This window comes from Homarus americanus, unplaced genomic scaffold, assembly GCF_018991925.1.
Source record: "Homarus americanus isolate GMGI-L3 unplaced genomic scaffold, GMGI_Hamer_2.0 scaffold47986, whole genome shotgun sequence".
Taxonomy (NCBI): domain Eukaryota; kingdom Metazoa; phylum Arthropoda; class Malacostraca; order Decapoda; family Nephropidae; genus Homarus; species Homarus americanus.
In genome coordinates, this window is record NW_024729642.1 from 6,508 (window position 1) to 21,188 (window position 14,681).

General features: G+C 29.4%; 1 protein-coding gene across 1 annotated transcript; it reads left to right on the plus strand.

Annotated features, from left to right (window-relative positions):
- The first annotated feature begins 285 nt into the window (after positions 1–285).
- LOC121866765 (LIM domain-containing protein A-like) lies at positions 286–3,565 on the plus strand. Its single transcript, XM_042366461.1, has 2 exons — positions 286–544; positions 3,174–3,565. The coding sequence occupies exons 1-2, from the start codon at positions 286–288 to the stop codon at positions 3,563–3,565; spliced, it is 651 nt and encodes a 216-aa protein (XP_042222395.1).
- Positions 3,566–14,681: the final 11,116 nt, after the last annotated feature.

Here is a 14,681-nt window from a genome sequence, read left to right on the forward strand (position 1 = left end):
CGTCAACACCTGCCCGACCACAACACCCATTCAACACCCCACGTCAGACCCACAACACACCACGTCACCCACGTCAGACCACAATACCCACGTCAACACCCACGTCAGACAACAACACCCACGTCAACACTCACGTCAGGCCACAACAACACACAATGCCACCTCCAACACCCACGTCAACACCCACGTCAGACCAGCACCCACGTCACTCAGTCAGACCACAACACCCACATCAGACCACAACACCCACGTCAAGGACAACACCCAAGTGAGACCACAACACGCATGTCAACACCCACGTCAGACCACAACATCCCACATCAACACCCACGTCAGACCACAACACCCATGTCAGATCACACCACCCATGTCAACACCCACGTCAGACCACAACACCGACATCAACACCGTCAGCCACAACACCCACGTCAGACCACAACACCCACGTCGCTACAACACCCAAGTGAGACCACAACACGCATGTCAACACCCACGTCAGACCACAACATCCCACACCACACCCACATCAGACCACAACACCCATGTCAGATCACAACACCCATGTCAACACCCACGTCAGACCACACACCACATCAACACCCACGTCAGGCCACAACACACATGTCAGACCACAACACCCATGTCAACACCCACGTCAACACACGTCACGTCACCCATCAACCACAACACCTGTCAACACCCACGCAGACCACAACACCCACGTCAACACCCACGTCAGACACAACACCCACGTCAGACCACACACCACGTCAACACCCACGTCAGACCACACACACCCACGTCAAGCCACAACACCAACGTCAACACCCACGTTAAGACCTACGTCAGACCACCACCCATGTCTTGACCCATGTCAGACCACAACACCAATGTCAACACCCAAGTCAGACCACACACCAACCACACACAACACCCACGTCAACACCCACGTCAGACCACAACACCCACATCAACACTCACGTCAGGCCACAACACCCACGTCAAAACCCATGTCAGACGACAACACCGTCACACCACCAACCACACACCCATGTCAACACCCACGTCAGACCACAACACCCACGTCAACACCCATAGCCACCACAACACCCATACCACCCACGCCGCACAACACCCACGTCAACACCCACGTCAACACCCACGTCAGACAACATACACCCACGTCAGGCCACAACACACACGTCAGATCACAACACCCACGTCAGACCACCCATGTCAACACCCACGTCAGACCACAACACCCACGTCAACACCCATGTCAGACCACCCATGTCAACACCCACGTCAGACCACACAACACCCATGCCACACCCACGTCAACACCTCACGTCAGACCACAACACCCACGTCAGACCACAACACCCACGTCAAGCGACAACACCCAAGTGAGACCACAACACGCATGTCAACACCCACGTCAGACCACAACATCCCACGTCAACACCCACGTCAGACCCACAAAACCCATGTCACATCACAACACCCATGTCAACACCCACGTCAGACCACAACACCGACATCAACACCCACGTCAGGCCACAACACGCATGTCAGACCACAACACCCATGTCAACACCCACGTCAGACCACAACACCACAGTCAACACCCACGTCAGACCATTACAGTCAAATACCGGCTAACTGATAACGACGGAGAAATGAGCAATAATCTGGACATATATTTTCAACAGTTTTCACCACCACAATTTAAAAATAATACACGAGGCACCGACAATATAAGAGATAGAAGAATATAGATTAAACGAGATGGTAGTGACTAAACAATATTAGTAAAGAGACAAGCTGAAGCCTAATAAATCACCAGGCCCCGATGAGATATTTGCCAGAGTACTAAAGGAACGTAAGGAAGAGCTCAGTATGCCCTTAGCAAAGTCGTGGGTGTAATACCAGAATCCTGGGGAAAAGGGAATGTAGTTCCGATTTTCAAGAAGGGACAGATCACTATCCTCTAACTATCATCCAATCAGTTTTACATCATTTGTAGGCAAATTATTGGAAGCAATAATTTCAAACTCTATTCTAAATCACCTAGAAGCATGTTGATCAATGATTCCCAACATGGCTTTAAAAGCGGGCTCATGTCTCACTAATCTATTAACATTCTTTCATCAGTTGAATCAGTGGACGAGGCACGACTATGATGTGGTATATCTCGACTTTAGCAAATCCTCGACAGAGTCCCCATGAATGACTAATAAGAAAAGTGGAGGCTCAAGGAATTGGAGGAAATATTCTAAAATGGATTAGACGTGGTTACAGGACACGAAACAGCGACTGAGCATTAACGGCACTAAATCCGATTGGAGAAACGTCACTAGTGGAGTACCCCAAGGCTCAGTACCTGGACCATTATTATTTATTATATACATAAATGACATAGTTATCGGCGTAGACAGCAGCATAAGTAAATTTGATGATGACACTAAATATGGCATGTAGTTAAATGCGACGAGGACTCTGCAAAACTACAGGAAGATTTGATAAATATTTTCGAATGGTCTGAAAATGGCAGATGAAATTATGGACAAATGTAAAGTACTTAGTAAAGAAGATGTAAACAGATAAACCAGATACTAGATAAACAACGATGTCATAGAGAAATCCGACTGTGAGAATGGTTTAGGAGTAATGATAAGTAGGAAACTTAAACCAAGCAACATGTATTTGCCCGAAACAAGACAAACAAAGTACTTCTTCGGCCTCAACAAAGGAGTGTTAATTAAAAGATTAGCGAGGTCATCCTAAAACTATCTCTGCTGTGAGACCTCACTTGGATTACGTAGTTCAATTTTAGTCACCGTACTAATAGAATGCTGGAAGCAAAAATTCAGAGGAGAATGAAAAGAGTAATCCTGGGCATTAGGAACATTGAGCACAGAGCGAACTCTGTAACAATGTTTTTAATAAGACAAATTTAGATGGCCGAAATAGATAAACATTGGTTTGGAAATAGAGTAGTGGATGAGGTGAACAAGTTAACAAACATCGTCATACTCCCGAATACTCTGGATGGCAAACATAAGTTGGATGGATATATAGGCATTAGGGGTGGGCAAATGGGACTGCAGTATGGGCCAATAGGCCCGCTGCAGTTTCTCCATTCTTATGTTCTTATGTTAACACCCCGTCAGGCCACAACACCTACGTCAGGCCCACAACACCTACGTCCAGGCCACAACACCTACGTCAAGCCTACAACACCTACGTCAAGCCACAACACCTACGTCAGGCCACCCAGCACCTGCGTCAAACACAACACCTACGTCAGGCCACAACACCACGTCAAGCCACAACACCTACGTCAGGCCACAACACCTACGTCAAGCCACAACACCTACGTCAAGGCCACAACACCTACGTCAAGCCACAACACCCATGTCAAGCCACAACACCCACGTCAGACCAACACGTACGTCAGGCACCCTACGTCAAGCAACAACACCCATGTCAAACCACAACACCTACCGTCAAGCCACAACACCCACGTGCCACAACACCCGTCAGGCCACAACACCCTTTGTAAGACCACAACACCCATGTCAAGTCACAACATCCACGTCAAGCCCAACACACACGTCAGGCCACAACACCCACGTCAGGCCACAACACCCACGTCAGGCCACAACACCCGTCAGGCCACAACACCCGACAAGCCACCCACGTCAGGCCAACACCCACGTCAGGCCACAACACCCACGTCAGGCCACAACACCCACGTCAGGCCACAACACCCACGTCAGGCCACAACACCCACGTCAGGCCACAACACCCACGTCCAGGCCACAACACCCACGTCGAGCCTTACAACACCCACGTCAGGCCACAACACCCACGTCAGGCCACAACACCCACGTCAGGCCACAACCCCACATCAGGCCACACACTCCACACACACACACACACACACACACACGCACACACGCACGACATTCCATCAACCTTACTAGTCAGCTTCCACTACTTCGGAGTGTGTTTGTAATGACGTCTTGTTGGTGATATTCCTTTTTAGTTATTTTTAATGTAAGAAAATAATGAACAAAGTGACTCATATTATTTCTCATGGCGTGTCGCACCTTTCACGTTTTGTCTTCGTGCGGAACTAAGATACTTTTCTCAGGTATTCTGTTTAAAGAACATTGGTAGAATAGGAGGACCATTGTTAATGTTCAGGAGACCATAATATCGAGTTGGTGTTGTGATATTTATATACAGTTATATATTTTCAAGTTTGGTATTATTATTTACACTTGGAGCTTTGTTAATAGAAAAGATTATTAATATATTATTTGATTCATACTTTATTAATATTATTATTTTATTTATTATTATTACATGAGATATTATTCAAATAACCTAAATCAATCATAATGACAATCAACGCCTTGGTTTCCTTAACTGGGGTCAATTGCAACACTATATTTATTGAGGGTAAAACAGCAACATCACAGTCATTCATATCTATTTTACAATAACTGTTGAAGAGAGAATGTTAGCAGTGTGTAGCTGGGGAAGGAGTGAGGGATGGGGAGAGGTGCGTGTTTGTGCTCTCTGAGGTTGCTCCCCTCACACACACACACACACACACACTGTTTGATACCCCTATTTCATCAGGTTAAGCGATATATGCAACTCTTCAACACAGATGACAACAATAAATACAAACGACGAGGAACTTGTTGTAAATGTTTCACGTCGAAGTTGGATGAGATAGTACATACAAACCTACTAAGTCCTCTGTGTTAGTAGTAAAGTGTTATTTATTACCTGTGGACTTATCGGCAACCAAAGAGGGTTTTCCTGTCTTTTAACCTCCAGCAGTTGAAAATATCCTGCTCCTAAATGTATTCAGTGTTTGTCTTTGTGGGAAGATGCCATGGTGACTTGATTTGATAGTTATTCTTATTTGACCTTCCTGTGCTGTATAGTGGTAGAAAAAACAAATTAGTGAAGGTCATATCCTTCTTCCCCACTCTTCCTTTAGTCCCATAGGCCCTATACCTAACCTAATCTTATCAAACTCTTAGTATTAGGCCCCAGTCGTAAGGGGCCTGATCTTAATGGTTAAGATAGGATAAGTAAGGTAGGATAGGGTCTATAATAAGACAGGTCTAGAACCGATTATACTGGACCACAGTTTTATGCTTTCATCACTCTTGGAGCCTAAACCTAATGGTCCTTAAATTCTAGGTCTAATCCTATCGAACCTAATCATGGCGAGATTGATTAGATGAGTCCATATTAGAGACTGGGGGCTTTTGACCTGTTCAGAAACAAACAGTAATTTACCGTCAGATATGCGAAACATACACAAACTGGACACTCTCTGGCCTCGTCTCATTCCAGACCGTGAATAAAAATCCGGAGACTTATTTCTTGTGAAGTGAGACTGAAATAAAGGTTGTACAATGATGAATTATAGAGATAGAGAGGTATATAAAGGGATGAACGGAGGATAGATGGATTGATAAAATGGTTAGAAGAAACAGAAGGATAAACAGACGATAAACAGACAGGTAGTAGGCAGCTACCAAACAGGAGGTACTACCGCCTGGAAGAGATATTAGCAGCATAATGTGTTGTCTAATGGTAGACCCTGCTGCCATATGACTTCACAATGTGACAAGTCCCAGGTTGCTGATCTGACTGACTTTCTGCCTCATTTACGCACATTTGCAGGGTCTCAATTGTAAACACAACATACATATATCGTTTCTCATTATTGATTTTTTATGGCTATTATTTATTTTTATTTATTTATTTATTTATTTTATTATTATTATTATTATTGTTATTATTATTATTATTATTATTATTATTATTATTATTATTATTATTATTATTATTATTATTATTATTATTATTATTATTATTATTATTATTTTATTATTATTATTATTATTATATTATTATTATTATTATTATTATTTTTATTTTTATTATTATTTTTTATTATTATTATTTTTATTATTATTATTTTATTATTATTATTTTTATTATTATTATTTTTATTATTTTTATTTTTTATTATTTTATTTTTATTATTTTTATTTTTATTATTTTTTATTTTTTATTTTTATTTTTATTATTATTATTATTATTATATATTATTATTATTATTATTATTATTATTATTTTTATTTTATTTTTATTTTTATTTTTATTATTATATTTTTATTTTATTTTTTATTTTTTATTTTATTTTTATTTTATTTTTATTTTTATTATTATTATTATTATTATTATTAATATTATTATTATTATTATTATTATTATTATTATTATTATTATTATTATTATTATTATTATTATTTTATTATATCTTCACCCTAGGTGGGCTAATCCGTAAAAGGTGTCTGAACATACAGACATTCGAACAGACGGATATAACAGAGAAAACGGATACAAAGGACAGAAAATCAGAAAGGAATAAGTACATGGAAGGACGAGCAGAAAACTAATAGACGGACAAAGAGACAGACATACATGAAGACAGATAAACGAACGACGGGTATGAGAGTAACCTGATCAAGACCTCCAGTATGAGAAACACACAGGCACAGAAAAATGAGAACCACACCATACAATTTCATTTTTTTTGTCATTAAACCACACACACAAATTTACGTTTGTCCATAAATTACTCTTTCGAGGAACACGATATTTGGTGCTCTTGTCGTATGAACATTACGAAGGCAAAGTAAAGTATGTTACCTCATCTCAGGTTCATAAAGGTGTGAAAATGGCCTCCGTTCACAGTCGATGGAGATGTGGGTTCAACAGTGAGTAAATGTAGAAGATAACACACAGTTTGTATTTTGGTATATTCAAACTTTGTCTTTTGGAGTACCAGGTAATTTGGTTGTGATGTTTTCCTGCCTAATGCATCCATCTACTTGACTATCTTTTTTATTTTTATTTTTTATTTTTGCAGAATTATCCTCGATGCCTCTTATAAGACTACTTGTTATACTGTCACTAACGTCCACTATTCCTGTCACTGTCACCAACATCACTATTCCTGTCACTGTCATCAACATCACTATTCTGTCACTGTCATTAACGTCACTATTCCTGTCACTGTCACAAACGTCACTATTCCTGTCACTGTCATCAACATCACTATTCCTGTCACTGTCACCAACGTCACTATTCTCTCACTGTCACCAATGTCACTATTCCTGTCACTGTCACCAACATCACTATTCCTGTCACTCTGTCCTTTAAAGTTTCAGTTTCTTGTCGCCACCAGTCACCGTATCACACTTAGATTCGCCATTATTCTCCGTGCTGTCCTGACTTATTTTAACGTCACACCTCGTCACACCATCATTCTTCTCGTACTCGTCACCACCCATCATTCTTCGTCACACCTCGTCACTACCATCATTCTTCGTCACACCTCATCACCACCATCATTCTTCACGTCACCTCATCACCACCATCATTCTTTACGTCACACCTCGTCACCACCATCATTCTTTACGTCACACCTCGTCACCACCATCATTCTTCACGTCACACCTCGTCACCACCATCATTCTTCACGTCACACCTCATCACCACAATCATTCTTCACGTCACACTTAAAAGCTTCACACTTTTATATTCCAATCGTCCTCCATCAGATGTACTGTCTTCCTCAGAACTCCTCTCTAGTGTTTGTTGTGGTGTAATGTTCTACACGTCTTGCCACACACTAGCTTGAAACACACACCCAAACACAATATCTGTCATTTTTAATGTGTGTGTGTGTGTGTGTTGTGTTTTGTGTGTGTGTGTCATATTTTGTATCTCTCTTTCATAGTTTCTTTATTCATTCATTCTCCCCTCTATCCATCCATCCAGCTTTCCTTCCTTCCTTCATTCCTTCTTTCCTCTTTCCTTCCTCCTCCCTACGTCTCTTCCTCTTTCTCCCCTTTACTTCCTCCCATTTCACCTTCCTTCTTTCATGCCTCTCCCTCCCTCTCTCTTCTTCCTTCCATCCTTCCCTTCCTTCTCCCCTCTCCCCCTTTCCTTCTCCCCTCCCCTCTCCCTTCCTTATCATCTCTACTCCTCGTTGGTTCTTCCACACCTTGTGCAACAGCAGGTTTGTGTCACAGGGTGTCGTCTGAATGTCTCCTCCTTTCCTGCCCCAGACACCAATCCATGAATACTTCTGACCAGTCCTTCCTCCAGTGTCTCCACCTAGTTATTATTGTTATTTGCTATTATTATTGTTATTTATTTATTTATTTTCTTTATTTATTGTTATTTACTGCTATTATTATTACTGTTATTGTTATTTGCTATTTATTTACATGTTGCTATTGTTCTTATCTATTGTTTTTATTTTCTTTATTTTGCTATTGTTATTATTTATTGTTATTTATTTATTTATGTTGTTATTTATTATTTCTTGTTATTATTGTTATTGTTATTGTTGTTTATTGTTATTTGTTATTGTTCTGTTATTTAGTTTGTTGTTGTTATTTTGCTGTTATTTGTTTGCTATTTATTTCTATTTGTTGTTGTTGTTATTATTTATTGTTATTATTATTTGTTATTGCTATTATTTCTTATTATTATTATTTATTTTTATTGTCTTGTTATTATTTACTATTATTATTTACTGTTATTTATTATTATTTATTATTGTTTATTATTATTTTATATTGTATTGTTATTTATTTATTACTGTTATTGTTATTTATTTGTATGTTTTACTATTTATTTATTATTGTTTGTCTTTTTATTATTGCTATTTATTGTTATTTATTGTTGTTATATTTATTGTTTTTTTTTTATATTTTTATTGTTATTATTATTTATTTGCTGTTATTGTTGATATTTGTGTTGTGTTATTTTATGTTGTTGATGTTGCTATTGTTTGTTGTTGATATTTGCTGTTGTTGTTGTTGTTGTTTTTGTTATTTGTTGTTTTTTGCTGTTTTATTTGTTTATTTATTTATTTGTTATTTAATTTATTTACTGTTACTGTTATTTATTATTTATTGTTATTTGTTATTGTTATTTATTGTTATTTATATTTTATTTATTTATTTACTGTTATTTATTGTTATTTATTATTTACTATTGTCTTATTATTTATTTACTATTATTTCTATTAATTTACTATTATTTATTATTGTTGTTATTTATTTATTATTTTACTGTTATTTATTGTTTATTATTTATTTATTTATTTATTATTTATATTTGCTATTATTTATTTACTATTATTGTTAATGTTTATTTATTGTTATTTGCTATTTATTGTTATTATTATTGTTATTTATTTGATTGTATTTGCTATTGTTGTTGTTGTTATTTTTGCTGTTTTATTTATTTGCTGTTATTTTATGTTGTTGTTGATGTTGTTGCTGTTGTTGTTTATATTATTTGTTATTTTTGCTATTTTATTTATTTATTGTTATTTGTTGTATTATTTATTGTTGTTTATTTATTATTATTTACTATTATTATTATTATTTATTGTTATTGTTATTTATTTATTTATGTATTTATTTACTATTTATTGTTATTATTATTATTGTTATTTATTGTTATTTATTTATTTACTATTATTATTGTTTATTTATTTGTTATTGTATTATTATTTATTGTTTATTTGTTATTTATATTTATTATGTTATTTGTTATTTATTTGCTGTTATTTATATTATTATTATGTTATTGTTATTGTTATATTTTTTATATTTATTGTTGTTCTATTGTTATTGTTATTGTTGTTATTGTTGTTGCTGTTGTTATTATATTTGTTATTGTTGTTGCTTTATTGTTGTTGTTGTTATTTATTGTTAATTTTAATTTCATTGTGTTATTTATTTATTGTTGTTATTTGTTATTGTTATTGTTATTTATTGCTATTGTTATTTATTTATTTATTGTTATTTATTGTATTATTTACTATTTATTTATTTATTTATTTATTATTGTTACTGTTATTTACTGTTTATATTATTTATTATTTATTTTTATTATTATTACTATTTATTATTTATTATATTTATTTATTGCTATTATTTTACTGTTATTATTTATTTATTATATTATTTTGCTATTGTTCTTTTGTTGTTTATTTATTTATTTGTTATTTCTGTTATTTATTTGTTATTTATATTGTTGCTGTTGTTATTGTTGTTGTTATATTATTTTTGTATGTTATTGTTATTGCTATTGTTGTTGTTTGCTTTCTTTATTTATTTATTGTTGTTGTTATTGTTGTTGTTTCTTTATTTATTTATTTGTTTATTGTTGTTGTTGTTATTTATTGTTGTTGTTATTATTTGTTATTTATTTGTTTACTGTTATTTATTTATTGTTTATTATTTATTTCTTTTACTGTTATTTACTATTTATTTATTATTGTTATTATTGTTATTGCTATTTATTATTATTATTATTCTATTGTTATTTACTGTTATTTATTATGTTATTGTTATTATTTACTATTATTTATTATTATTATTATTATTTATTTATATTTATTATTTGTTATTATTATTTATTTATATTATTTATTTATTCTATTTATTTATTATATTATTTATTGTTATTTATATTATTTATTATTTATTGTTATTTATTGCTATTGTTGCTATTGTTATTATTTATTATTTATTTATTGTTATATTATTATTGCTGTTATTATTGTTGTTGATATTGTTATTTATTGTTGTTGTTTTTTATTTATTTATTTGTGTTGCTATTGTTATTTATTGCTATGTTGTTTTGTTATTTGCTGTTGTTTATTTATTTGTTATTATATTGTTTTTGCTTTTTATTTGTTATTTGCTGTTATTTGTTATTTGCTATGTTATTTATTATTGTTATTATTTATTTGCTGTTATTTTTATTATTTATTTGTTTATTTATTATTTGTTATTTATTTATTTATTATTTATTATTTACTGTTTATTATTTGCTGTTATTTATTATTATTATTGTTATTTATTTATTTATATTTATTATTTGCTATTATTTGTTATTTACTATTATATTTATTTATTTATTATTATTATTCTATTGTTATTTATTACTTTTTATTTATTTATTTTGTTGTTGTTATTTCTATTATTTATTGTTATTTATTTGTTACTGTTGTTATTGTTATTGTTATTTGCTGTTATTTGTTGTTATTTATATTTATTTGTTGTATTGTTTTTATTGTTTTTTTGCTTTTTGTTATTTATTTGTTTATTTATTTATTATTTATATTATTTATTTACTGTTATTTATTTATTTATTGTTATTTACTATTATTTATTTTATTTATTTTTGCTATTTATTTACTTTATTTATTTATTTATTTAATATTATTATTTACTATTTATTTTGTTATTTACTATTGTTATTATTTATTTATTTCTTTTATTGTTATTTATTTATTGTTATTTATTTATTGTTATTGTTATTATTATTATTTACTGTTATTGTTATTTACTGTTGTTATTTATTATTCTTATTTATTTCTTTTATTCTGTTATTGTTATTGTATTATTGTTGTTATTTATTTATTTGTTGTTATTGTTGCTATTGTTATTGTTGCTGTTTATTTATTTACTGTTTATTTATTTATTATTGTTATTATATTGTTTGTTGTTTATTTATTTATTGTTGTTGATTTGTTTCATTATTTTACTGTTTGTTATTTATTTGCTATTGTTGTTGATATTATTTATTGTATTTATTGTTGCTATTTATTTATTTATATTATTTGTTGTTTACTATTTATTTATTTATTTATTTATTTACTGTATTATTGTTATTATTACTATTATTTTATTTACTATTATTGTTGTTACTGTTATTATTTATTTACTATTTATTATTGTTACTATTATTTATTTATTATTTACTGTTATTATTGCTATTATTTATTTATTTATTATTTATTTTATTTATTATTTATATTTATTTATTTGCTATTATTGTTATTACTGTTATTTATTTGCTATTATTGCTGTTATTTGTTATTGTTATTGTTTGCTATTTATTTTATTTATTGTTATTGTTTATTTATTGTTGTTATTTGTTATTATTGTTGCTGTTGTTGTTGTATTGTTGTTTTGCTTTATTTATTTGCTGTTATTTATTTGCTGTTATTGTTATTATTTGTTATTTATTTATTGTTTATTTGCTGTTATTTACTATTATTATTATTTGCTATTATTTATTTATTTATTTATTTACTATTATTTATTTGTTATTTTTACTATTATTTATTTACTGTTATTATTTATTACTATTATTATTTATTTATTTATTATTATTATTATTTATTTACTGTTATTTATTTATTATTATTATTGCTATTATTATTTATTTATTTATTTCTTATTATTGTTATATTTATTGCTATTATTATTTACTATTGCTATTATTATTTACTATTATTGCTGTTATTTATTTATTATTTATTTCTTTTGTTATTTGCTATTGTTTATATTGTTATTTATTCTGTTGTATTGTTTTTACTGCTGTTGTTGTTATTTATTGTTGTTGTTGTTATTTATTTTGCTGTTTTGTTATTGTTGCTTTATTTGTTGTTATTGTTATTTACTTTATGTATTTATTTATTCTTTGCTATTTATTATTTACTATTGTCTTTATTTATTTATTATTTTATTTATTTATTGTTATTTTACTGTTATTTATTGTTACTATTGTTATTATTTATTATTGTTATTTACTATTATTATTTATTATTGTTATATTTTATATTATTTATTTACTGTTATTATTTTTTATTATTTGTTGTGTTAATATTTATTGTTATTGTTATTTTTATTTTTATTGTACTGTTATTTATTTATATTATTGATATTGTTGCTATTTATTTTTTTATTTATTATTTTGCTGTTATTGTTGTTATATTGTTATTTGTGTTAATTATTGTTGCTGTTATTATATTGTTGTTGTATTATTTGTTGTTATTTGTTGTTGTTGTATTATTTGTTATTTTGCTGTTATTTGCTGTTATTGTTGTTATTATTATTTATTTATTGCTGTTATTTATTGTTATTTGCTATTTATTTATTTATTATTTATTTATTTGCTATTATTTATTATTGTTATTTATTTATTTATTGTTATGTTGTATTTATTTATTATTTATTTATTTATTTGTCTATTTATTTATTTATTTGTTTATTTATTTATTTGCTATTATTTTTATTATTTATTTATTGCTATTATTTGTTATTTATTTATTATTTTGTTGCTATTTATTTATTATTGTTATTATTTATTTGCTATTATTGTTATTATTTGTTATTGTTGTTGTTATTGTTTATTTACTGTTATTGTTTGTTGTTGTTGTTATTTATATTTGTTGTTGTTGTTGCTGTTATTGTTTGTTATATTATTATTTGTTATTGTTGTTGTTTTGCTGTTATTGTGTTATTTGCTGTTATTGTTGTTGTTACTGTTATTATTTATTTACTATTTATTTATTTTATTATTACATTATTTATTTATTATTGTTATTATTTATTATTATTTTATTATTTTACTATTATTTTATTTATTGTTATTATATTATTATTATTTATTATTATTTACTGTTATTGCTATTTATTATTATTATTATTGCTATTTATTTTGCTTATTTATTATTGCTATTATTTATTTATTTTACTGTTATTTACTATTTGTTATTTATTATTATTTATTTATTTACTATTATTGTTATTGCTATTGTTATTTATTGTTGTTATTGCTGTATTGTTGTTATTTATTTATTGTGTTGCTGTATTGTTGTATTTATTTGTTATTTTCTATTGTTTGCTGTTATTTATTGTTGATGTTATTCTTATTGTTTATTTATTTACTATTTATTTAATTTCTTTGTTATTATTTGTTATTTATTTATTTATTTATTATTATTATTTATTTACTGTTATTTGTTATTTATTTATTTATTTATTTACTGTTATTGTTATTGTTATTATTTATTACTATTATTTATTTATTGTTATTGTTATTTATTTATTATTTCATTTATTCTTTCTATATTTATTTATATTATTTATTTACTATTGTTATTGTATTGTGTTATTATTGTTATTATTTATTTATTGTTTTTATTTGTTATTATTTATTTATTTGTTATTTGCTACTGTTGTTGTTGTTGTTGTTGCTATTATTTATTTATTATTGCTATTTACATTTTGTTTGTTATTTATTTATTTGTTGCTATTTGTTGTTGTTGTTATTGTTGTTATTTCATTTATTTATTTACTGTTATTTGCTATTATTTATTATTTCATTATTGTTATATTATTTATTTACTGTTATTTATTATTATTTATTATTGTTATATTTATTTATTATTATTTATTTATTTACTGTTATTTTATTTATTTATTGTTATTTGCTATTATTTATTGTTGTTGTTATTTATTATTTATGTTACATTTATTATTTGCTGTTATTTATTTGCTGCTATTGTTGCTGTTATTTATTGATTTATTATTTACTATTGTTGTTATTGTTATTGTTATTTCTTATTTATTTATTTGCTGTTGTTATTTATATTGTCTGTTATTTTTTATTTGTTGTTATTTGTTGTTGTATTTATTTGTTGCTATTTGTTGTTATTTATTTGTTGTTATTTCCTTTATTTTGCTTTATTTGTT

What these genes read in the sequence shown, in the direction of transcription:
- LOC121866765 (XM_042366461.1), top strand. Translation starts at nt 286, where the DNA reads ATGTCAACACCCACGTCAGACCACAACATCCCACATCAACACCCACGT. An exon ending in CATCAGACCACAACACCCAT is followed by an intron (nt 545 to 3,173) that starts GTCAGATCACAA and finishes ACACCCCGTCAG; the next exon opens with GCCACAACACCTACGTCAGG.